The sequence below is a fragment of the Neocloeon triangulifer genome, unplaced genomic scaffold (assembly GCF_031216515.1).
Source record: "Neocloeon triangulifer isolate White Clay Creek 2 clone unplaced genomic scaffold, ASM3121651v1 ptg000003l, whole genome shotgun sequence".
NCBI lineage: Eukaryota > Metazoa > Arthropoda > Insecta > Ephemeroptera > Baetidae > Neocloeon > Neocloeon triangulifer.
Window position 1 is genome coordinate 10,633,777 of NW_026775546.1, and position 25,925 is coordinate 10,659,701.

Here is a 25,925-nt window from a genome sequence, read left to right on the forward strand (position 1 = left end):
ATGTTTCTTAAACTTATCGCGTTATACCTAAAAAATATAAAATGTTATCGCATCCTCCCAACCCTCTGCTCCCGACTATCAAAAAACTTTTTTTTTTAAATAGCACCTAAATTTCTTTTTGTTCCAAAAATTTCCTAAAAATATTTTTATAGCCTTGTTGAAACCTTCAAACTTCATAATTTTTTTGATTTTTTCATTACTTTAAAGAACGAATAAATTTATTTGATAATCTATTATACATTCAGATTTTAATATGCAATATAATATATAATGGATCAAATATCAAATTTAATACCAAATTGTGATAAAAAAAAAAAAAACATGTCTCATATCTTGTTAGAAAAACCAGAGAACCGCGGTAACCGCAACTTGTATTATTCGTAGAGTTGGAAAAATCCTGTGCATGAAGGAGGACTAATGGCTTTTAAGAGGGAATCCGATTCCACGATAATAATTGAGACTGGATTGCATTTTTTTGCTGATTTTGCGGTCGAGTAGTGCGCAGGTCTGCGTTCGCCGCCGCGTTCGCCAAGCTCGAGTGAGCACCAGGCGACCGAATAGCAGCAGCGGTAACTCTGCTGCAGTGCATCAGGTACTCTCCATAGTAGTGTTGTAGTCTGGCAGGCTCTCCCGAGGCAGCAGCATCACCATGATGGACCACTTTGAAAATGCGCCCCAGTTCCAGAAAAGTGGCGCCGAACAAGTGTCGTTCGAAAAACAGGAACTGCAAAATCAGAGGAACGAAATGCTCTTCTGCAGATACTGGAAGCCCAAAGGAAATCCAAGGTGAGTTTGAGAAACAGACGGGAGTTTTTGTGTGTACGGGTCCACATAATCGCGGCATTGCGAAAGTCCGCGTGTGAAAAAGGTCACGCGGCTTTAGAATTTGGGAATGAGAAAGTCTTGCCTCAGTTTCTGGCTATACATGTATCAAATGTATTAAAAAAATGCGCACACTTAAAAAACAAATATATGATCGCAAAATTAAAAAATCAATTTTTATATCCATTTTAAACAAATCCTTTTTGCTGAAGAAAGAGAAATACGCTTTAACCTTGATAGTAAGTTACCAGGCGAATAATTTTTATGAGATAATCGCAACTAAAAACGTAACTAACAAACAAACTGCATAATACACGTTTGAGTGATTATAAAAGGGTTAATTGTGAATAATTTAATATTATTATTAAAAAGCTTAATTTTGTGGAGTAAAAGTAATAAATGATAAAAGAATGGAATTATTAACATTTTATTAATTTTCTGCACATTCATGCAACCTCCATTTGCTTTTTCCATGGTATTCAGACGAGTTTTCAGTTTTTACAAAAATTTAACATTTTTTTTTTAATAGCCTGATTTAATATCTTTATCTATATTTTTAGAGAAAAAGCTCAGCCCGACGCAACTGCGGTTTTGATGGTTTTATAAAGCTTTCCTTCTCTATAATATTATTCTAATAATAGGAATTTACTAATTTGGTATTTCTGTAAGTGTCTATTGCTTCACAGTCTCATTTTGGAGACTGATTGTTGTGAGAAAGCGAGGCACTCAACTGGTCAACAGGAGAAATCCTTCAAGTGCACAATTTAGTATTTGTGCTGTGTCTGGAAAGACATAGAAACGCTCGATATACGCGCGTAAAGTGCACGGAAATTAATTAACGCTGACTTGACGCATTTTTATAAAAATCAATAAAACGCTTTGCGATTCACATAGGAGAGTGAAATAAAAAAGTAAAACTTATATCCATGACTACTCTTTGAAACTTATTCAATTAATTAAGAATAATAAAAACTTCTGAAACTAAAATCTTATTTAATGCTAGATTTTAATATTTCCTATATTTTTTTTACACAATCCTAATGGTTTGCTGTTTGTAATTCAATTATCCACCTCTATATTGTACCATTTGCTGATAACAATTGATAAGATATAAGATATTGTTGCCCGTTCGTCCTTTTTGCCAGAGTCAGACGGTTTTTGTTCTTTATAATAAGGTGCAGAAATCAATTTTAATTGTGATGATAACTCAAAAGACTGAGATTATCTATGAAAAAAATAACGTTTTTTCTTATCTACCCTTTGACCCTGATGCTGTGCAATAATATTGGGTTGTCTCCGGGTAAGATAAAAATACAAAAGGCTCCAACCGGATCTCATTCTTATACATTCAAGAGGAAAAATTTGGCCTAATTAGCCGAGATCTTTCCGCGCAATTATATAATTGTGCTCACACACGACCAAGCTAGAGTTAATTATAGCGCTGTTAAATATGCATCTACCAGACGATCTATACTACACAAATAAGCAGAGGCTGTTTTTGCACGCACGCCATAAACAGCGACTTCCTGCGCATAGAAAAAGAAGAATATACGCGCGCGATGAGATAGACGCATTTTTTATCTGTCTCTCAGGCAAATTGACACCAATACAGATCGTTATTGTGGTTCATTGGTCTGTGGTAGTTGACGAGGTCAGTTCATTTGAACTCATTCAAATATAGATTTGGAGCCACCATTATAATTGTTTCTTCTCCAGGACGATTGGAAAATTAAGTCTCAATAAAAAATATTATTGGCGCTAATCAGCTCGAGTGAACTTTTGGAAGTAAAAAAATTGACCCTGTGCAGCGTCCGTTTTAGAATTGCCAGTCATTCATGTTGGCATCATGTGCGCAGACAATTTTAACAATTATAAAATTTGTAATTATCCTTATGTAAGATAATTAAGGCATATATGTGCTGCATCAAGAAGTAATAAAAATATAATTTGCAAAAGAACATTATTTTGTCGATTTCAAGCAAAATGTCTCAAATCGAACAATGAGCATCTGTTTAATTAAAATTAAAAAATATGTTGCACCAGTAAATAAATGTCAAATATGGAAGTAATTCTTTTTTTAACTTTTCTTTTATTTGATGGACTGATGACGGTGCTAATTTAAAAAAATTAAATATATAACAAATGTTGATGACACACAAAATATTATATGAAAACAGCCCCCCCTATTTAAGGAAATTATTATTGCTGCGCGATGACTATCAAGTCAGAGCTGCTAGAACACACAGATTGTTTCTCCTTCCGCCTTTTGATTGCAATGATGACTCTTTCAGAATGACAAGCTATCGCCTTTGGAATGCACTGCCGCAAAGTTGGTGTTTAAATGAAAATATTAACTCTTTAAAAAATAAATTATTGCAGCAATATTTGAACCAGTATAAGCTGAATGAATGAAATCACATATTAAAAAAAAATAAAAAACTGAATAAGGACTGATCTGGAATAATAAAAGCTGAATTGCGAGGCTCAAATCAAAGACGAAAAAGCCTGTTTACTAAACATAATTTGAGCTGCAGTTTTTTGCCAGGAGTAAGAGCAAAAAAAGAACAAAGAAAGCGGCATTTGGAAGTATCAGGCAGTCATTTAAATGCAAGCTTTCAGCATCCAGAAAAAGAAAAAGAAAAATGTCCAAAGAACTTGACTACTGTTATTTTTCTTGTGTTTATATTTTGTAATTGAAAATTTTGTTTGTGAAATTTCGCATGTAAAACTTTGTTTGTAAAACTCTCATCTTTTCTCTCAATTGTATTGAATTTGTATAATTTTGAATGTATGAATGATGTATCCCGTTATGGGCAGCAATTGCCTTTGTGATATATCAATAAACACAATTTGCAACTATATAATTTATTTCTAATATAATGATTTGCTTAGTTATAATTTTCAGATGAAATTTAAATTAAATTAAAAATCTAAAAGAACAACGGAAAATCTTAATATCAAAATAATAAACATTTATTTATAATACTGTGGTATATATTTTTTTGTTTGAAAATTGCAAACTACAAAAAAAATATTGGAATTTTTTAGTAAGTTTATTTTGTCTATTTGTGATTATTTAATTGCTTCTTATCTGCTGCCTCTCTCGTGTGTGTAATCCTTAATATTGAAAGTGGCGCTGGCGGGGAGCGCGCGTCAAGTAATTTGGCCGCTTGTCCCCTGGGGTCGGTGTGAGCACCGATTGAGCACCGAATTTCCAATTGGTGCCGCGCGTCGCCGTCCCTTGATCTCTTTGTTTTTGTTTGGTGGCGACAGCGATTATTACTATGCGGTTGCTGCTGTCCAGGAGTGTGTCCACACTCGGCACGCTCAGGGCGGCCTTCAGGGAGTACAAGGAGGGCACTCTTCGGGGCTGCAAGGTGCCCCTCAATGCCCACTACTGGCACCCTTCCGATAAACCCAGGTACACACGCAGAGAGCAACCGCAAGTTTGACGCAACCAAGAGTAGTTAGATAATTATCTGACCTAAATTATTTTCCCAATTTAGATTATGTGAGATGATTGTGTGGGTTTGTCACTATTTTTCGTAATGCGTGTTTAACAGGAATGAGAGACAATAATATTATATTTTTAGGCATTATCCAAGCCGTTGTCCAAAATAGAATGAAAAAATTGAAAGATAAAAAGAAAACCCACAAAACCGCATCTTTATCAGAATCAAAAGTTCTCTAATGGGGATTCTTAGGATTTAGATAGAAGTTTTATAAATTTTTATCATTTTGTCATCGTGATATGAGTCGTGAGTCATCAATAATATATAAAATTTTTGATTTACAGAGCAGCTGTAATGCTGATGCATGGTTATGCAGAGCACTTGAGGTGGTACCACGATGTTGGAGTCGGATTGGCAAACGAGGGCTTTCTTGCTTTTGGACATGACCATAGTAAGTTAAATAATTTACTATACAAAATATTAAATAAAAATTTTTTTACTTTTTAAATTTACATTGTACGCTTTATAGGACAAATCGTCCTTTATTTTATTTAAAAAATTCTAATGATTTATGAATTTTGCAGTTGGCCATGGTCGAAGTGGTGGTGATAAGGTGATTATAGAGGACGTGGAGCACATGGTCGATGACGTCATGATTCACGCCCAAGCCATTCGTGACCACTACCCTGAAGTGCCCCTATTCTTCGTTGGGCACAGCATGGTATAAACAACTTTTTTTACAACACTATAAAAAGCTAAATACTATATTTCTTTTTATAGGGCGGTCTTGTTGCCTTTTTGTCAGCGATGAGGAGCCCACCTCAATTAAAAGGGGTGGTGCTCAATGGACCCTTCCTTATGCTTGGAAAGGACGTGAGGTCGCCTATTCGTAAATTTGCTGCCAGAACTCTTTGCAAAATCCTGCCCTCTTTACAGGCAAGATAAATAAGTTAAAAAAATTTATTTACCATAATAATAGTAAATTTTTTACTTTAGGTAGGTAAATTAAAAATGGACCACGTGACGGGAGACAAGGAAATGATCGAGGTGATTATGAAAGACCCACTGTGGTGGACAGGTGGGGTCAAACTGAAAACGGGCACCGCCCTGCTTAACTCCGTTGAGGTTTGTTGTAAAAATTGGAGTTGGTGAAAAAAAATTATGTTTTCTGTCCCTTCAGAAAGTCCACGAAAAGTTCCCACTGTTTGACGTGCCTTTTTTGATAATACACGGTGCGACTGATAAGATTTGCGACGTCGAGGGATCGCAAGACCTGCTCAAACAGTCTCCCTCCAAAGATAAGCAAATCAAGGTAAATATATACATATTTTGTTCAGATTTTATAGGCACTATAATATGCATTGTAAAATTGAGCAGTTTTTTTATTGATTGAATTTATTTGTTTAAATTACAGTTGTATGAAGGTGCCGAACATCACCTTTACATTGATAAAAAGCCAGTGAGGGAAGCGGCCATCAGAGACACCGTCCAGTGGGTGTGCGAGAGAGTTTGAGGAAAAACCGCTTCGCAGAAAAAGAGGAGAGAAAGTTCCTCTTAAATGATAAAAAAAAATGCTTACGATATTTGAAGCAAACAAAGGCTGAGAAAAAAATTGTTACTATAAAGCAACTTCGTAATATTTTTTCAATAAAAAATGTTATTTAACTTTTTGTGGAACATATAAATGCATTTACTTTTACTAGAGTCCAACTGTGTTAATTTTGCAAAAAGAGGAAATTTCTGTTTAAATTTCAATGATTATTGTGCTTTTTCTTAATTAAAAAAAGCACTAAAAATATGACAAGTGCCATGATATTCTGTAATATAATTATATTTTAACACAAATTTGCGCAGATTAAATTATTAAATGGGTTAAAAAACGTTTCAAATTAATTTTAAAGTAGTTAATTTAATTTTATAATATAATATTGATTAAAAATAAGAAAATCTAATAATTTGTAAAATGAATTATTCGATAAATGTAAATTTAAGGAATATAGTTATTGCGTACTTATTATTCTTGTTCGTAAACAACGTACTTTTAAAATTTTTTCAGAATTTTTAAAAGAAATTAAATTATAATCTATCAATAAAATTTGAACTCTGATTTAAAAAAAGGAGTTCGAACAATAATTTATTGCATAAATTGTTTTACATACTTTAAAATTGACCTGGTATCATATATATGCAAAAATCATTACATGCAAAAAAAATTATTAAAAATTAATTAAAAAATTATCACCTATCTATCACAAGTAGACAAGTCTACCGCAGGTCTGGGTGCTGGCGTTGCATTGCAGCGCCGTGAGTGCTCGAAAGGCAAAACTGGGCGGAGGAGGAAGAGACGAGCGAGCCGCGGCTGGCAGCAGAGCCAGTCAGTCGGGCGTTCTCCTCACGGCGATTTGGTTCAATAACCGGGCGCACAGCACCAAAGCCAGCACTATATTTATTTACAAAATTATATTTCAAATTAAAATTCGTCGCGGCCCAGCTTTCTCGGACTTTGAGCTCGGCCGAGTGTTTTGGAAAATTGGGGACTTTGGTGGTGCCGAAGGTAAAAAATGTGAACTGTCCGCAAATCTCCGGCATGCGAGTGACTTCTTTGTAATTTTGGGTGTGCACCGAGAGTTTCATTATTCACGCGTTTGTTAGTACGGCGCATCATGAGCGCGGCGATTTTCGGCCAAAAACTGGTTTGCCACCGCCAGTCTGCTGAAGAGTGAAGATTTTTTCTGCGTCGAGGGACCATCGTCTCCACTCAGCCTCGGAGGAGTTGGCGGCAGCAATTGAGGTAATTATAATTCTATTCAATTTTCTTTTTATTATTGATTTTAAATTTTTATGTATTTTTTATTTCGGTCCAACGACCCGTGAAAATTGGGCATTGGAAATAAAATTGCTTCGGCCCTCGCGGGTATATAGAACGAGTCGGCTTCAAATGATTTGTCATTGTGGGCCAATTATGAAAAATAAATGCAGGCAGGTCTCTCGCCGTCGACGAGGCACCGCGCCGTTCGTCGATTTTAATTCACAATGCATGAGCGTGGAGACTGATAAAAAGAACAGCTCTTCAAAGAAATTCGTTCATTATCTTTCAATTTGGCTCTAAATTGATTATTAAACTCAAATTACAAAGGAAACATGTACATGAACCTCGTAGCTCAGAATACAAATCGCTATCTGTAATTTAATTCATCTTCAACACTCATAATATTGTATTAAAATCAATCAGAACTAATTAAATTAATTCTTAAATTGAGCTTCTCAAAATATTTAAATTTAAAAGGACAAAGACTTTAAATATATATATTAAAAAATTAAAAAGAAAATAATTTAAAAAAGTACAATTTTTAATTTTTAAGATTTGTATAATAAAATTAGTTTAACCCCAAGTTTGGATTAAACAGATCCCCAGTTTTAAAATTTTTTTTCAATATATTACATTAATTTATCATGAAATGCATAAATAATTTAAGTGAATAATTCTTATCCGGTTTTTACTTATTTTAGTTTGAAATGTTCCATTTTTTTATGCGTCATACTATCGCATTCTGCGACACAACGTTGTGCAAAATCACCCTGAATCATGCTCTCCACAAGGTAAATTAAATAAACATGAGTGCCGTCATAAAATGCGCACGGAAAGAGACCGTCTTCTTTCTTGATCTTGACTTCTTCACTTACTTGCATGCCTGCGGAGATGAGAGAGATCCTCAGTCTCAGCCTTGAATTTTTTACACCTAATTATTATTATCTCTGCGGAGAGCACGCAGAGGTTCTTTTTAAAATCATTTTCCCTCCTTAGCTTTTTCTATACCGTGGAAAAAAGAATAAGCCGCAGAGAATGAAAGAAAAATGGAAGTCGTGGAAATGCGTAAATAATATCTCGCATTCTCCGCTCTTTTATCGTAAAAAGAATCTCTCTCGGTTATTTTTATTTGGAAGGAAGGTTCGACAACCCGAGGATAAAACCACAAGGTGATTTTCTTTCCGCACCTTTCAATTGGTGCGAGTGATTGAGAAACTCCGAGAAAGACAACGGTTCGCAGAAAATTATTATTTTCGGTAGAAAAAATTGCTCACGATCTTTCAAGTACAAGGAGAATTATATGAATCTAGATTTTAATTTTGCAACTTTTCGGAAACAGATAATGAGAATATGGAACTCATTTTTGCTCTGTGCAGTACAGAAATTCCTTTCAGCAAAATAATATACGCACTCCGACGGCTGTGCCTTTTAAAATGTCTGACGATTGAAAAGAGCAGAAATAAGAATCACAGTTTTGGTGAGGAAATAAAAATTGACGCAAATAAACGGCAAGGAAAAACGTTGTAATATGTAATATTTTATTTGATATTTGTTGTCTGAAAGAAGGTATGAAGAGAGGAAAAAGTATCAAATAAAGCATCAAATGGGCAGATAATTTTTAAAAATTGACATTTGACAAAATATTTAAATAATTCATTTTAAAACTTTCGTGATTGTGAGGCCTTGGCGTTTTATGTCTTGTGCCTCGATCTCTGTCAAGAAAATCTAACAGAGCCGAGAAAGTTATTATCCAATATTATTTCACACGTGGCTTGTAACATGTACCTCAAGTTAACCTTTGGCCTCCAGTATTTCATTTTCATAATGAAACTTATACAATGGTGGGCAATTTATTAGAGACTAATGATTTTTTTCTTGAAAATTACGTTGTGCTCAAAAGTTAAAATATTGTAAATTATAAACAGTTCCTCCTCATTTGGAGTTTTCAAGAATAAATTTTATGAAGTCCCTAAAAATATATAATATGTTTTCAAACTGTTTTTATCTAAAGGCACTGTAACGTTGAAACAAAAATTTGATGAATTGAATTTTTGGCAGGTTGATGAAATCCCATTTGATTGGAATATTTTCTAACTGATTTTTATTAAATCAACATCTTATTCAACAAAACAATTTCAATGCCACTAACAATTATCGAAACATGCCAAATTATCAGTGAACCAATTTGTAATTACAAATAGATGCCCGATTTGTGAAATCAACTAAACATTATTTAATATTTCTTATAGCATTTACTTTGTAAGATTTGCAGAATTCAATTGAATTAAAATTTGTTTGCTAATTGCTTTTTAAATTTTGATTAAATTTTTCTTAATTTCTTAACAAATTCTGAGAATTTAAATTAAGCGTGCCATGATATCAGTTTAATTGTCTTAGCTTGTGGCAAGTGAAATATATTGCGTGCGAATAAAAGCACTTCGCATAACAATTTCACGCTCTTGTTTGCGTCGCTGCCGCGCGACAACGGCTGCGAGACTTGTGTGTTGAAAGAGCGTTTAAATGTAAGCCACTAGGTTTGTGTTTGCTTTTTAAAGCAGAGTGCTTCGGGTCGGCGCGACAGAAGAGAGAAACTAATTGGAGTAATTGTGGCACACAAAAAAAAAACTCAAAGGAAGTGACGAAAGAAGAAGAACTCTTTTCTGCTCCTGAGACGTACGACACAAATTTTTAAATATTTATATCGTTAAAAAGTTGTGATGGAGCGTAATGGGGAGAGAGGGTTGGTTGCTTGGAAATTGCTCAGAAAAAATTGCCAAAAGTTTTTCCTACAAGAAAAAACGCTAATGAGTACCGAAAAGACCAAGTCGATATAATGAGACGAGAGTTCTAAAAGTGCTCGCAAAAAACATCATAAAACATGGTTATATAATTTATCTCTGCTTATAGTTTCAAGAAGTGTTTATTGGGTTCTTATATTATAATACAAGTAAAATGTTTCTCAGCAAAAACTTTTTTAATGTGATTAATTTTGCTATTTTTAAACAGAATATATTTTTTTTTAATTACAAACAAATCGAATTTTCTAAGTTCGTATAAGACCACTTCGCTAAGTTTTTGTTTATTTTAAATAAGCTTATATCATTGAATTCCATGACTGTGGCGAAAAAAATTTAATTTCTAATTAAATTCTGCTAAATAAAATATTTGACGGCCGAAGAACATTAAAAATTGTTATTGTAGGTTTCAAAATGTTCGTGTAGCATCCATAAATTTGGCAGATTTTTAAAGTTATTTAATTATTTGGAGTTGTATTTTTAAAATTTATTCCCACTTTATAAAACCAAAACTAAATATTCGAAAAGCAAACAGTTTTATTTTCTAAAAAAAAAAAATATAGCATTTGCAAAAATTACCAGAAGGACACTTTATTAGAAGTGCATTTAATTTTAAATCTTGGCAATCTGCCTTACAATCAAGTCAACTAAATGAAAATTTGTCGCGGTTCTCGGGTCTTGTCAACTAGTTTAACTTTTTCTAACCCCTTTCCATCTCTCTGCCTTAGTAATCGTGCTATAAATTTTCGCGATTAATTTCGGGCGCGACACAAACTTGAAGTGTCATGTTGGTTTCGCCCAACGGATGATGTAATTTCTGAAGAGTGATATCACAATTTCTTATTTATATTCGGACGCGTGGAGAGTCTCCACTTGCCGTCGACGGCTAAATGAATCTAACCTTCGCTCATGGGAGAGAGTTTGAGAGGAGCTTCCTCAGAAGGCTTTGCCATAATGATAGTTAGCAGTGGTTGCGGTTTCCTGTCAGGTATAGAAATAATAATTTGTGCCTCATCGTTCAGACGGATCACGCACCAACGATTATTCTCACGCCCTTATACATGATCGGATTATTTTACTTTGAATTTAGTTTGGACTAGCAATAAGTCGAGAATTGAAGAGTTAAGTAGAAATAATAATGTTTTAGTGTGAATTTGCACAAATTATTATTTGATAGATGTCTTTTGAATTATTTATATTTGGCCATTGAAATTTAAACGAAATAGAGGATAATTTGTCTAATTGTTAGATCGCATGAATTTTTAAACTTTTACATTTCTTCATATTTATTCAATTCATTTTAATCTTTCCAGTTTTGAAATTTATTTTATATTTTAGAAATTACATTTTTTTTAAATTCTTTTTCTATCTCGTATTACCTTTTACACGTTTTGGAAACATAATTTTTGCAGCTTTTCTTTTTCGACTTTGTAAAAAGTCTCAAGAAAGCCCTATAAGAAGTCACAATATTGTTCTCCCTTCTTGCCTGTCAAGTCTGCCGCAGAGTGAACTTTACCTCTCTGAAAATTAACTTGAACATTGTAAACAAAGCGAGGGCGCTGTTAAAGGAAGCCCTATCGTTTCTTTTCCATACTCGATGTATAAAAAGAAAAGCCTCTTACAATTAGAAAGAGTCTGCGAGTAGCATAAAATTTGGCAAAAAGTAAACAAGGAACATCAAAAGAGGAATTCTGCCGCAGGAATGCTCTTACTTGGGGTACCACATATAAGTGAGGCAAGTCCATTTTGAGACCGTTTATTTCACTATACAATTAGCAATGTTCTCTTTACTTTTCTTAAATGAGGAAGGTTTATGTGCTTTAATTTTCAACTTATTTAATTACTGATTATATAATTTTCTATGTTTTTAATTTCAGTAATTAAATCAAGATCATATTTTAAAGTTTTTTATAGAATTTTAATTCAAGAGCACTTTCTTTAAGGATTTAAATGCAACGGGAATTTATTAATAAAAAAAAAAAAAATAAGAGATAAAATAGCAAAAGAGTTGAAGCTCTGCCAATTTCTGGCCAATTATTTTTAAATAAATTAATAAACGAAAAAATACTCATTGTATTGGGAATTTTTTCTAAAAATGAATACTGAAATCAATCAAGTAGCCTAATAGAAACTATTTTTATCCCAATTAAATCCCATCAATAAATTTTAATTTATACATTGATTGATTTTTAAACAATCAAACTTTTTACTCTCACATCAATTGTAATAAAGTATAAAAAAAACTCATTTCGTCCAGCACATTTTAGAAATTCAGTGAACAAAAAAGCCTTCGAAGAATTCTGGCCGCATCACAACAAAAGTTTGTGGAGCACTCGTCTCTTTTCTCGCTACACGCGGTGGAGATGAAACGCACACAAAATCCTCATTTTCTATTTGTTTGGTTTGGCCACAGCCTCGACGTTGAAACAGAGGAAAGAGAGCAATTGTGCACTCGCGAGGAGCCAGCGAGCGACCGCTTTCGGCTGCTTTTGCTTGCAGTGGCTGAAGCGGCGATGATCGATCTGGGGCCTCTTCTCTCTCCGCGGCCCTTTTCTACTTTGCACACGCCAGTGTGAGACAAAACGACTCTCTGGATAAACTCTTTTTCCGCCCTCGCACGTGCGGTATCGACCCAAATTTTATTAGTGAAAAAATTGAAAAATTGAAAACAATTTGGGTCCTGCGATTCAAACTTGGTGGGGTAGGCTGGAGGAGGGATGAACGACCCGAGCGAACGCCAGGGTGGCAACTCGGGCGGGCGGGGTTGCGAAATTCTGGCCGATGCCCCAGACACCGACTTGGTGCGCAACTCGCGCCGCTCTTCGTTTATTTCTATCCGTCTCTCTGTGTTACTTCACTACATGCACACACCATCATTGTTATTATTATTTGCTGTCTGTGCCTAGTTTTTGTCCACATGCTTTCGCAAATACTGGAAACGTTTGCCGTGGGCCTGGTGCTTCCAAAAGACGCTTTTGAATTAATTTGCTTGCAAATTGGATAAAACAACTACTTCTTGTTTTGAAATGCTGGCAGAGATTTTGTTTTGTATTTATTAATATTAGATTAGGAAGAGGAAAATAGGAAAAATAATCCATATGTAACGTTTTGTAAATTAAATTTAAAAAAAAGTTGTCACCGGTTTGCTGTTATTCTTCTCAATTTAATATTATGCAATATTTGTTCTAAATATTTTTATCTTTGTTTAATTTCAAAAGTTTTCTTGCTCGGTTAAAAACAGCTGAACTTTTCCTTTCTCACTTGTCATTTTTTTTTTAGTCTTATCAAAACACTAGAAATGCAAATTTTACATATCTGCCCTCATGAAATCCTGACAATCAATACATTAAAAAAATTATATCTAAATTATATTGATAATTTTTAGGTTATTATAATTTTATTGGAAAAGGTTTTAGTAAAACTTCTGCTGATGATTGGTTGAACATAAATGTTTTGTTATTTTATAACTATGTTTTGGGAAAATAGAAAAAAGTTGCTAGTATTATAAATTCTTTAAATTTTAACACGCATTATCTGGCCTTTAAAATATGATCTAGTTTAATTTAGATTCAATTAAGTGGCTATTTCAGGCTTAAAGTTAAATAAGCGGAAAGCCGCACCTGCTCTTACAAAAAACCGTTGCACCTACAAAGACAACCTGTTTTAAATTTATTGGTTTTGTAGCAGCTGTGCAACAATCAAGATTGAAATTGTTTAAAGAAATTCAATTAAAGAAGAATTAATAGAAAAGCAAGCTTCATAAAAAAGAATTAAAATAATTAAACAAAACGTTTATAAATTAAAAAAACCTTCCATTATTTTCGAAGCGTTTTCAACATTAACTTCTAACTTGAGGAAAATATGAACAATCAACTAAATTTTGTGATAAAGAGGAAGGGATTTAAATTTACACAGAGATAATCAATAATTTGGAGGAAATGTTTTTTTTCTAGCATTAAACTATTATAAATTCCCTTTAAAAATTCTCATGATTTTTCGCCGATTTGACCTTTTATAAATATTGCTGTGTTTTAATTTCAGACGAGTTTCTCCATAACAATGTCAACTTTGGAGAGCATCCTTGGCGAGCTAAACGCGACCGGCAGCGCCGACTACGACCTGGACGCTGCGGCCGCCGTGCCGGAGGTGGTTCTGCCGCCCCCGCACATGCCCCCGCTGGTGCCGCACACCCCCGCGCCGGCCCCGCCGTTCGAGCCGATGCTGCAGTGCAACCACGACTTCTTCAGCCTTGAGTACGACCTCGCCACGGCCGTCATCTGTGGCATGTACCTTGTTTTCGGAGTCGTCTACAGCATATTCGGTGAGTATTTTTCTTTATCTGCACAAAAATAACTTTATGTGACAAACCCCGCTCGACCAACAACTTCAGACCGAACCGATCGTTTTGTGCCGTGTTTATTACCTTGTTCCGTGATCGAGGCCTTCTCAAGGGGGTTTATTTCAGATATATTGATTCGGAAATTGAAGGAGCTTTTAAGCTCAAGTCATGGCGCGAGGATATAAATCAATTAAATAAATGCTCATTTATTGGAATGTAGTTCAATAAAAAAGCAGTTTTGTATTTTTAAAATAGCTAGTACTGGTATTTTATTAATGAAAAGGGCGATGTCTTTATGCACAATCATGTACTACAATGACGTGATCAATGGAGCTGAAAACTTATTAAGTATAAATTCATTTGGAATTTATCTTGCCCTACCCTAACAAAACTGGTAAGGTTAGGTTTTTAAACTTACGTTAAAAACTAATTGAAAGTTTATTGTAATAACTGCGCAAAGATGCTGTAAAATTATATTTTTTTATACCATATTTAAAAAGAATTAGCTTGTCTGTCACGTTTACAGAAATGCCCCATTGAAGCCGCTCTATTTTAAAATTTAAATTTTAACATCATTTAAATACATTTTGGTTTGTTTATAATGAAAAGCATAAGAAGTGAACTGAATTAGAGAATCCAAATATCATGGGAATTTATTTTATTGGAATGGGACAGTTTTTTGTCTAAAAAATGTACATTATTAATTTTGTTTTAGCATTAAAATTTATTCTTGACAAAATTTGATGTAAAAATCTAAATTTTTACGATTATTTAAAATGTTAATTTTCTACTAAAAAAGCAATAAAATATATTACCTTCTCGAAATAATTGCAAGTTTTATTGTAATTTCCCCTGCCTTTGAAATTGCGCACAGGTTGCATAAATTGCCACTCGTCGGCACTTTGTGACTCCTTGCTCGGTTTACTCACACCGAGCAATCGAGCGTCTAACCGTGTGCATTATGTATGTGCATACGTCAGTCGGAATCGCGAGAAAAACGTGACGAACGCGCTGTTAACTGGAAACCTTTAATACAAAATACATACGAGGTGAAAAGTTTTTGACTCGGCAACGCCAAATGACCGCACTTTGCGAAGGTCGGGTCACGAGCCGCGCTCGCCCCGCAACAAAAGCGTTTGCACCTTGGTGTGAGGGGTGGCCCGATAATGGGCAGACGCAGACAGAGCACCCGCCGGCCCAGCAACAGCTCATTCAGCTGCTGCCGACAAGAGAGGGTATGCAACCCTGCACGGCAACGCAACTGCCAGGCGCCACCACGCGGATTTCCGGTCGGTAATCCTGTGGCGAAATCCGCGCTCGCTGCGATTAACTCATTTAGCCCCCAATCAAAAAATAATTGCAGGCGTTCTCAGTGAACATGCTATCATGACTTGTTTTTTTTTACTTGATTGCTGAAGAGATTGAAAAGTAAAAGAAATCAAGATATTTCTTCCTTGAAAACGAAAAAGACCAAGAATTGAAAGTCCTTAAGAATTCGTCAATTTTTTTGTAATAACTAGAAACATTGTATTTTTTCATTTCTTGGCAATTTATCCAACCAAATAATTTTAATTTCTGAGATCCTTAATGTTTTGAGTTTTGATTCAAAATTGATTATGAATCCATCAATTTTAAGAGGCAAAATACTTGAAGTAAAAATGGTCAAAATGTTTCTTGCAAAATATTTATGGAAATGAATTTCTGAGTTTCGTGGTTTTCTTAATTTTTTATTGAAACCTTTTTTCGTCATGATATTAATAGAACCACGTAAATCAAATAAATTGCTGAAACGTTTTTTAAACGCTAGATAAGAACATGGAATTATCCACTCGCAGTTCTGGGAATTGATAAAGTCAACAATGAAGTTAACTTCTGATAATGTTTCACCTAAAGTCTTCATATTTAATCATTCTCTCGTACTGGGTAAAACAAATCAGATTTACCAGAAAATATTATTGTTAGTTCGACACCGCTCAAAAAACCCTCAGAATTTGCAAGTTTCTATTGAATTCATAAATATAAATTAAATTATTTTTTACTGTAATTTAAAAGACTTTTTTGCAAGTTGTTTCTTAGTGACCAAGATTATTTAAAATCACACAACAAAAAAGCGTACAATATGTCAGTTGAAATTTTAATTTCAAAAGAATACTTTCTAACTGTATTTGTTTATTTCCGTCTCTTCTTTTCTCATCATGTTGTATTATAATATAATGAGCTCCAATTTTTGTTTAATAATTATTTCAAAGTTATTCCCACAACGGGTAACAAATAAGCTTCCTTGTTCCTATTTGACTTTTCTCTCTTCTGAGCACCAATTTCCCTCCTGGAAACAGTGCTGGTGTCTAGCAAAGGAGGGTAGATTGCTTCACCTTGCTCGGCACCAATCTGTTGTCGCGTGTGTTTATTTTCCACGGCGTAGAAAACTGCGCTTCTCTTGCTCTTTTTTGTGTACGTATACCTGACACGATTTCTTTTCCCTCGCGCGCAGGTTTGTGAAAGGGAGGTTTTTCTTTTCCTTTACTTAGCTCTCCCGGGAAAAGCGAAGGAAAATGGCGCAATTTTACGCCACTCGGGCAAAACTTGATGCTTTCACAAGAGTCGGCAAGACTGATGTCTTTTTCAGGGCGGCATTCGACCCTAAACGCGTCTTTGTTTTGCTTGCCACGTGCCAACGCTTGACCGCACGAATTGGCTTGGCTGCTGCTGCGTTTACCCCATTTGCACACAACCCACTTTACAACTGCAGTGGCTTAACAACGAACAATATGAGAAGAAAGAATGAATAAAACTTGAATTTCCTAACAAGGGTTAAAATTCAACCACTTTTACTTTCCATTGAAAGAGAAGTTCTTTTGAAGTGGACTTTTATAACTGATTTTTTTTTGTTTTACTCGAATTAATGAATAGCGAACAACGAGACATGGAATTAAATTAAGAAACTGAAAAAAAAACACTAATATTATATACAATGTGATATAAGAATAACTCAATAACGTTAACCATTATTTAAAACTAAAATTGCACATTTTTTCTTTTCAGTTATTATTAGAAAGATATGTTGTGCCTTTTTCCTTCTTGGAATTTGTAGAAAATATTAAATTTAATAATTATTATTTCTAATAAATTAACGAGAAATACATACAACATGAAGTAATAATCGATTTTTAATGCAAAAAAAAGAAATTTCAATTTTCATACAGTTTGTTTTTAGTTTGTTCCGTTTTGAGAAATTTTTTGTTCCAAAAGTAATAAAATACACTCATAGAAGTTAACTTATATTTTATTCTTTTTCTGTGTTAAAGTTAATTAAAAGTTGGAATTGATAATTTGATCAATGTGAAACCTAAAGATATTTTAGTTATTAAATAAAATTAAAAAAAAAAAAAAATAAGATTTTATTGTTTGCAAAGTTACATGAAAACATTGACGTTTCTTGATATTTTCTCGTGAAATGGCTCAAACAAACCAATGATCCAACTTAATTGACAATAAAAAATCTAAAAACATTTTCAGCAAAAAGTATTTTTTAGTCTAGGGCTCTACATACTGCCGGGAAACACATTGGGGGTGCAAAAATTAGAGAGCCTTTCCGATAACGACAGCTGATAATAGTGCTAATTAGGTGTTGTTTGCAATCAGCTCGGAGTGCTTCTTTCTTTATTTGACACACAGTGCAGTGTGCGTTATTTTGCGCTCAATTGAAAAAGCAATTGCGAATCTAATCTCGGCGAGTGACGCAGCAGAAATCAATCGGCGATAAGAAGTTTACAGTTTCTCGGTTTGCTCTCGCGCGGATCTGATTCATTTCTTAGCCGGTCGGTCGGAGAAAGAAGGCGTCGTTTTGTTATCTCTCCGAGTTGAGCCCAACACGAAACAGCAGAGGATATATATTCTCGGCAGGCGCGCGCAGGGGCAAAGCGAAAAGCGGCGTTTTAATTCCCGAACGTGATACCTCTATTTATAGATAAGTAAAAGCCGCGTGCGGGTTTTGTAGCTCCATTGTGTGCACTCGAATATAATAAAGTGATAATGCAGTGTAATGTGACACACTTCTTATGGAGAGCGCGCCGGCTGCTTATATTGAATTTTCTTTGCCCCAGCATTATGTAAACTTTGCACACTCTCACTGCTGTGTTGCGGTTCGATCTCTCGGTCCATCTCTCCAGCATCACTGCGGATCAATCGATCAACCACTTCCTTGAGTAATCGCCCTGCTCTGTTCATCCTGCAGATTCTATGCAGTAATTGATCATGTGTGTCTTACAATGAGTTTCTATTCTTATTTATTGTCACTGGGTTAAAAGAGAATTCCTTGAAACTTGCTCAATTATTTTAGATTATTTTTGCAATTTAATTTAAATAAACCTAAATAAATCAATTTAAATTTTAAACTTTATCCATTTATTTATTCAATACAAATTTTTTCTAAAAGATATTAACAAATATTCCATTACCCTTCAACTAATTTTTTTATGATTAAACTGATAATAGTAATTTTTAAATATATATTTATAACACAGATGGGATATTAAAATTTGCTAAATATTACGTTAGAATATGTACAGAAATTATTAATTTAAAGCCAAACTACTAATTAAATTCGAATTTGATGCAAAATATTTTCAGCTCAATGTTTTAGTACGAAAATTATATTTTGAATCTGATTTGCTAATACTAATAGCAATAAAAACAATAATAAATTATTAATTTAAAAAAGCGTAAAAATACTACTAGCTTTATAAAGATAAAAGTCACGATCAGCAAATATCTCATTATTATTTAAAAAGAAAAAAAGTGAATTTATAGCTCGCGGCCTTTCTTCATATTCCATATTATATGTTATAATAATATTATTTTGTGCTTGAAACTTACATTTTTCAGCAGATTTTTCTTACTAGCGAAATTCCGTAGGCGGTTCATTTTGAAAATGAACTAAACTACTAAATCTCAAAAATGTTACTCAAAGCTGTCCTGAATTCATCTATTTCTTGCAAAGCTTTTTGTGAAAAATCTTTACTTGGCCTGCGTCAAGTTAGCTAGGCACATCCGTTTGGTCCACTCTCGTCTACCCAAATAATAATGCCATAAGTCTGCTGAGCCAAGTCTGGAATTAGGGTCGACGCGCGGCGCCTTCCGTTTCCATGCAAAAGCAACCCCTTCCGCATCTCTTGCGTAACTGTTGCACCCCGGGCTGACCTCTTTCCGACCATCTGCAAAGCACCCTTTTCTGACCCCATTCCACTTTTCAAACGCGCCCACGTGGCTCCTGTGTGCCACCATGGGGGCTGTCAACTTTGTCCATTATCATTCCGCTTGCATGGTGCTCTAGTTAATTTTTTATTCAATGCAACAGAAAGTATAGTGCAATTTGCAATTACGGAAAAAGTGCATCTCATTTTTTTACACCGTTCAAAAGTTGCTGGAAAAAGTTTTATTCAATGCAACGATGTAAATAAATGCACCAAGAAGTGCAATCATTGAAAACTTGCGGCATTTTAAATATTTGGAAAAATCGATAAAAAATAAATTTCACTGCAATTTAGATGAATTAGATGAATTTAATATAATTTTCAATATCCACTGGCGCCTGCATACATAAAGAGAATGATTATTATATTCATGATAAATGATATGGATTGGAAAAATGGTCAGTAAATTTTAGATTTGTTATTTGGATATAAATTTATACAAAATGTTTTCCTTTTATTTGCATATAATGAATGTTTTTGTAAAAATTTGATGAATTAACTAAAATAATATTTTTTTTTCATCGTTGCATATTGATTTTGAAATTTATTTAACGCCATTTAATAAATTATTATTCCCTTTGCAAAATGGTTTGATAATTTAAAATTTTTGTGCATTTCTTTGAATCAACATTTACTTTTACAGAAATTCATTTTGAATACGTTGGAATCCAGTTACCATCGAACGGTCCATCCACTAAATATCTAATTTGTGGTCGCTTCCGCTGCTTCATTTTGCTCACATAAATTACCCGGATGTCTAATTTACAGAGTTAATGAATTCACATGGGCACTCCAGCGTGAAATTCTGGAATTAGACACGCTGCTCGACAGCCGCAAGTTTTCATTATCGGTCTAAATAACTGCACTCGGGTTATTTTTGATACTTAAGAGCGGTAATCAATTCCTTCATTTTTCCCAACCTCTGTGCGGAACCTCTTGTCAGTGAATGTAATTTTTGAAGTGCATTATCGCGTTACTGCTCCTTTAAATTGGTCTGTTGGTTAAAGATAATTTGCGTTTGTTGCAGGTTACCGTTGCTTCAAGGCTGTGATGTTCCTCACAGGCTTCATTTTTGGCTCCATTGTGGTCTATCTAATTTGCCTGCAGGAAGCTCTCCTTCCGCCATACGGCAACGCAGGTAAAAAAATTCATTGTGTTTATACAAATAAAAGAATTAATAACATCATTATTAAATTCCATTTTAAATTGCAAAAATTCATTTGCCTATCCTGAGAGTCTGTAATGTAAACAGATCTTGAAATTAAAGTAGTAAATTTTTTTTAAATTTTTTAATGAAAAGTAAAAAAATAATTTTTATAAAATTTATACAAAAATTATCCTCCATGATCTGCATTTATTGTTAAAGAAATTTTGAATAAAGGAAAAAATAATCAGAAATAAAACATCAAAAATTAAAATATAATTCAATTTTCTTTTTCTTATATTTCTGTTTATTAAACTTGCTAATATATCAGAAAATAATAGTGAACACATTGGCAAACCACATAAACCTAAGCCTATAATCGCAAGGTGAGTTTGCAAATGGTGCACTGACTGGACGCAAGTTAAATGAAATGTACAGGACGAAAGGGCAGTCCAGTGTATGATTCGTTTTGATCGCCAATTGAACGCACACACTCATTGTCAAATCGGTCACATCAGCAACCAACCGTGAACCCTCTCTGGATTTAGAGGAGTTGAAGCGGGTGCTGCGTTTAATGGACGGATTATTATTTACGGCTCGACAAACAATTTAAAAGAGGGCCAAGGCCAGGAAATAATTTTTTATATTTCCCTTGAGCGTAACTGTTTCAAGTTTTAAATGGAAAAGTTCTTGAGCGTTTTTGTTTTAAATTGCGCCTGCAGACTTTTTAAGTTTTAATAACTCTCGTGGTGCTATATTTGTCACCGAGCCCTTTTTTCAACTGTGTCGCCGCCACTCTTGTTGATTAGAACAATCAAGAGTGCTGCCGGTGCGCGGTGAGCGCGTCATTAAAATTTTAAACGTCCTTCCTGCATTCCGTCGTAATCGCTGTGGGCGCAACTTTCGTTTGGCCAACAAACAAAAAACATGCGAAACCAGTTCAGTATGTTCTTCAATTAGATGCAATTTCCAAAAATATTACTATTTTCCCTAGTATGGATTTGAATATTGTACATTAACCCAAGTTTTTTTTAGCAATTGAACGCATCAAAATTCTACATAAAAAGCATATAAAAATTAAAAATTTAAGAAAATTGAATTATCAGACAATCTGTTTTTAAAAATAATTTCGCTTTTCTATGCAGAAAATGAAAGAAAATATTTAAAGCAAAAAGCTTTTTGTTCATTTTCAGTGAAGATCAATTTGTAAAATTTATCATATTTGCAATTTCCTCAGGTGTAGCGTTGAGTGCAGGCCTTTTATTCGGTCTGATCACCATGTTGGTGCAGTACGTGGGCCTCTTCATGACCGGCTTCCACACAGGCCTCTTCCTGGCCTTCATCGGACTGGCCGCCGCGGACCCTTTCTACAAGCCGGCTTCCGCCTGGGTCACGCTGGCCATCTTGCTGGGCGGCGGCCTCTCGCTGGCCGTGCTCAACCTGGCGTGCCAAAAGTGGCTCACCATCCTTGGCACCAGTCTCTACGGCGGCGCCATCCTTGCAGCGGCCCTCGACTACTTCGTTGAGAAGTTTTTCATGGTGAGTAAATTGTTGAATTACAAAGTGAATTCAAATTCTAATAAATTTTTAGAAACAATTTAGCTGCAAAATTATATGAGATTATAGTGAACAAAAAAATTAAAATAAAATAATATTTTTCTTTTACAATTTCGGATGGTAACGAAATAAAAAATTTAACTAGACATCACAATTTTGGCAGAAATATTCGCACATTACAATTTTATAACTTCCTGCGTTGATTTCGGCTTGCGGTCGGATTTCTCTGAAGCTTTTTAGGGCTGTTTACGCTTGGCACCGGCGCTTTAGCCTAATGGAATATCGATACGCAAGCACTCTCGGATAAACTAGTAACGTAACCTTTGCCGATTGGTTGTTTGGACAATTCCGAATTGTTACTCTGACCCTTTTGAATATAGGAGCAGGCGTAAAACTCTGCTTCACTATCGGATGGAGATCGAGTATATACAGTGCGCAGTGTTGTAAATTTTCCAAAACCACATTTCCCCATAAACTGGTGTTGAACTGCCAATTACATGCAAATAGAGTAATTCAGTTCATTGCTTTTTTAAAATCATGAATTACAAATTGACGAATAAAAAAAATACGTTTAACGTTCCATTGATTGTTAATTTTATAAATTATTTTTTTTAAAGATCCTCTTACATTGAAAACATTATATTTACTAGTTTTGGCCACCATTGTTTTAAAGGCTTGATTTGACCATATCAATAAGGAGTATGTGATGAAAATCATCTGAAAATATTAAATACAATCAATTTTGCTACTTTAAGAATTATTTAATGATATACGTACATAGATTATCATTTTCGCACATTTAATTTTATGGTTTACTTCCAACGCATTTTTAATTTCTTCTTGTTTCTCAAATTTTCACCATCGCCAAGGCTTCAACAAATTAAAAAGTTAATTTCTGCTCTGTTTCTAACTAAGTTGAGTGCTTTGTCGCAGCCGCTTTTAGTGTCAAAAGGTAGCTTATTTGTCGGAAAGTGAGCGGCAAACAGTCGACACATCTTTTGTTCTTTCTCTGGCATTTGCGGCGTTTAGGTTTTCACGCCTGAAATCGAATGATATGCGCAAAAATATCTAATTTAAAAAAGAAAAAAATTTCAATAAGTAAAAAATTAATTTAAATAATCATGATTTTTTTCTCTAGGTGTATTGGCTGTGGGAGAGAGTGGCTTTGAAAGAGACTGAGAGGGTGCCCTGCTGGTTCAGTTGGATCATCCTGGGCATCTGGCCCTTTATGGTGGTCCTAGGGCTGATGACGCAGTGTGCAGTCACAGGCAGAGGAACCTACCATCAAGAAAGTGAGTTTTTTTTTTAATTATTCAATGACGCAGATAAGGGTCCTTTCTAAGTAAGAGTAGATTTTTCTGTGGACTATAAAATGCGGCCCCTATCAAAAATGTGGACGTCAGCTTTATTGCCTTTTGAGAAAAAAAAATCTTTAATAACACTTGGCTGTTTTCCAGTGGTGCCGTCCAAACACACAAGAACTGTAGCCCAACAACCTAGGATAAGGACCAGAGAACAAAGAGCTGAGTTGAGGCAAAAGAAGTACAGGTACCTGTACCAAGTGAGAACCGCTCATGGCGACGTCATTAGCCAGGTAAAGGAATGAAAATTAAAAGTAACTTTTTTACCAAAATTCTTTACTGATGAAAGAATTAATTAAACTGTTAATAAAAATATTTTTAATTCTGATTTTTTTATTTTTAGAATTACATCCAGGCCCTGCAGAGAAAAGTTTGCCTGCCTGGAGAAAGTTCCACCCTTCAGTCAGATGCCACGCATTTGACCATTCTGCCAGCAGACCAGTCCCAATTGGCAGCTCTCACCGAGTCTGAGGACGACTCGCGGTCCATGGCCGGTCTCGAACGATAAGGTGACAACAAAACAAACTCTCGCTGTGATCAGGCGCACATACAAAGAATTAATCTGCGAATTCGTCGCTCGATTCTCTCGTTTCTCAGTCGAGGATCGGTCACACAAACGAGTCATTACTTTTTATCTCATCAGCTGCCATTCCCGACAGACACACACACACACACCCATTAAGTATAGTTCATTGCGGTTTCTAGAAACACAGCTTGTGTGATCCTATTTATTTTAATGTGGTTAATATAGTATGAAAACAGAAGACAGAATTAGAGTTGACAGGCATGTACATTCCGAAGTGGTGCATTTTGCCAATGACTTGCTCATGAAAAGTTATAAGATGCTTATTTGAGCTTTAGTTATATTACATTTTAATGAATTCTATTTGTGACAAAATATATGTGCTATTTTTCTCTTGTGTAAAAACTGAAGTTCCGTCTCAAGGACAGGTAGCTGTTTGTAATTTAAATTTGTATGAATACATTGAAAGACATTATTGTATAGAAAACACAAACTGGCAAAAGTTGGAGTTACAAAGGCAGGGCCCCAAATTTAATTGAACAAAAAAACTTTTGGCGAAACTTTGACAATGGAAAAATCATGTGATCATGGAGTTTTAAAAGTTTATAGGATTGACAATAAGGAAACTTAAATTTGGCGATTAAAAGTGTCAAAACAAAAAAGCACAATTTTGAAGGCAATGAATTAGTTTAAAAATCTTATGAAAGACAAATACAGAAAAAGAACCAAATGTAAAAATAAGGTAATTGTGATAAGCTCAAGAATTGCGTCTTTGAAAGAGGAGGAAGTGACGGAAATAATTAACCTGGAAAAAGCCGGAAAAGTTTACGACATACATTTATGAACAAAGACAAATAAATTAAAGTCAAACTCAATTTTCGAATAGGTTTGACATAATTATGTAAATTTTACACAATCATCCCTTAACACAAAGGGAAGCTTTTCATCTAAAACTGCGTGTTTGAACAAATTTGTCTGAGGAAGAAAAATTAGCTGTTAGAAAAATAGATGTTCTCTCATAAAAATAAATAATTTCATTTTGACTGCATGCATGATAACAGTGTTAACTAAAACTCTAGTTGTTTTCAACAATGAATTCAAATTTCAACTCCTGTTTCACACAAAGCCAACTGCATCATAAGTGTTTCTCAAGATGTCATAGCATTCTTGGATGTCCAGCATCATAACTTGCTACATAATAGTGTATGAGTTTTCAGGGGAAATCAAGTGTTTGTAAAAGGGGGGCATAATTTTTGGTCACTTTCATATAATTCATAATAGTATATTTATCACATCAATCTATAATCCATTTTTAACAAGTAGAAATACTGATAAAAGATTATAATATTAGCTGTTGGAAATTCGATAGAGAAGAACATGACAATTAAAGTAAGTTCATAATAAGGAAAATCTTGAAACAAAATCGCTGCCAAAATATTTGAAAAATCATGAAAAGAAATGGAGATTTTTTTGGGCTTTAATAATATGAGCTTACTGTGAAAGATTTTAGAGTGGAGAAATAATATCCTTGAATCATTCCAAAAAAAATTGGTAAATTAAAATTAAGTAGATTCGGCAACTCTTTTATTGAAGCTTTTCCACATTCTGTATTTGATCACAAATTGATGTAATTTGAAAACAAAGATTTGATATAATAATATGATGTAAACCAAAATCAAATTGGAATCATTTTTACATTGTTATTTAAGTTTTTACTATGTGATATAAATATAATATAATTTCAATGTAATTCCCTGTGATCGTTTTATTCTCAAACCTTCAAATTAACTTTCATGTTTTTCTCCAAGAAAATTAATTTAAATTGAATCGCCGTGGAAGCTATGCAACTGGCAGGGCACGAACTTTTGAAA

At 34.3% G+C, this 25,925-nt stretch overlaps 2 protein-coding genes across 5 annotated transcripts; both read left to right on the forward strand.

Annotated features, from left to right (window-relative positions):
- The first annotated feature begins 546 nt into the window (after positions 1-546).
- Positions 547-5,951, forward strand: LOC132205885 (monoglyceride lipase-like). 2 transcript variants are annotated; one of them, XM_059635236.1, is made up of 7 exons: positions 547-786; positions 4,619-4,725; positions 4,859-4,995; positions 5,055-5,210; positions 5,271-5,399; positions 5,455-5,586; positions 5,689-5,951. In XM_059635236.1, exons 1-7 carry the CDS (start codon positions 650-652, stop codon positions 5,785-5,787), a joined length of 897 nt encoding a protein of 298 aa, XP_059491219.1. In that variant the 5' UTR covers positions 547-649; the 3' UTR covers positions 5,788-5,951. The 2 variants fall into 2 exon arrangements, with proteins under 2 accessions (XP_059491219.1, XP_059491220.1); XM_059635237.1 differs by lacking the exon at positions 547-786 and adding an exon at positions 4,046-4,243.
- A 689-nt stretch (positions 5,952-6,640) lies between these two features.
- Positions 6,641-25,798, forward strand: LOC132192868 (transmembrane protein 198). 3 transcript variants are annotated; one of them, XM_059613054.1, is made up of 8 exons: positions 6,641-6,828; positions 6,927-7,065; positions 13,920-14,199; positions 20,497-20,607; positions 21,851-22,152; positions 23,309-23,462; positions 23,628-23,764; positions 23,875-25,798. In XM_059613054.1, the coding sequence occupies exons 3-8, from the start codon at positions 13,938-13,940 to the stop codon at positions 24,037-24,039; spliced, it is 1,131 nt and encodes a 376-aa protein (XP_059469037.1). In that variant the 5' UTR covers positions 6,641-6,828; positions 6,927-7,065; positions 13,920-13,937; the 3' UTR covers positions 24,040-25,798. The 3 variants fall into 3 exon arrangements, with proteins under 3 accessions (XP_059469037.1, XP_059469034.1, XP_059469036.1); XM_059613051.1 differs by having other exon boundaries at positions 6,641-7,065; XM_059613053.1 differs by having other exon boundaries at positions 6,641-7,062.
- The last annotated feature ends 127 nt before the right edge of the window (positions 25,799-25,925 follow it).

What these genes read in the sequence shown, in the direction of transcription:
- LOC132205885 (XM_059635236.1), top strand. Translation starts at nt 650, where the DNA reads ATGATGGACCACTTTGAAAATGCGCCCCAGTTCCAGAAAAGTGGCGCC. An exon ending in TGCTTTTGGACATGACCATA is followed by an intron (nt 4,726 to 4,858) that starts GTAAGTTAAATA and finishes TGAATTTTGCAG; the next exon opens with TTGGCCATGGTCGAAGTGGT. An exon ending in CCAAAGATAAGCAAATCAAG is followed by an intron (nt 5,587 to 5,688) that starts GTAAATATATAC and finishes TTTAAATTACAG; the next exon opens with TTGTATGAAGGTGCCGAACA.
- LOC132192868 (XM_059613051.1), top strand. Translation starts at nt 13,938, where the DNA reads ATGTCAACTTTGGAGAGCATCCTTGGCGAGCTAAACGCGACCGGCAGC. An exon ending in TCCGCCATACGGCAACGCAG is followed by an intron (nt 20,608 to 21,850) that starts GTAAAAAAATTC and finishes CAATTTCCTCAG; the next exon opens with GTGTAGCGTTGAGTGCAGGC. An exon ending in ATGGCGACGTCATTAGCCAG is followed by an intron (nt 23,765 to 23,874) that starts GTAAAGGAATGA and finishes TTTTATTTTTAG; the next exon opens with AATTACATCCAGGCCCTGCA.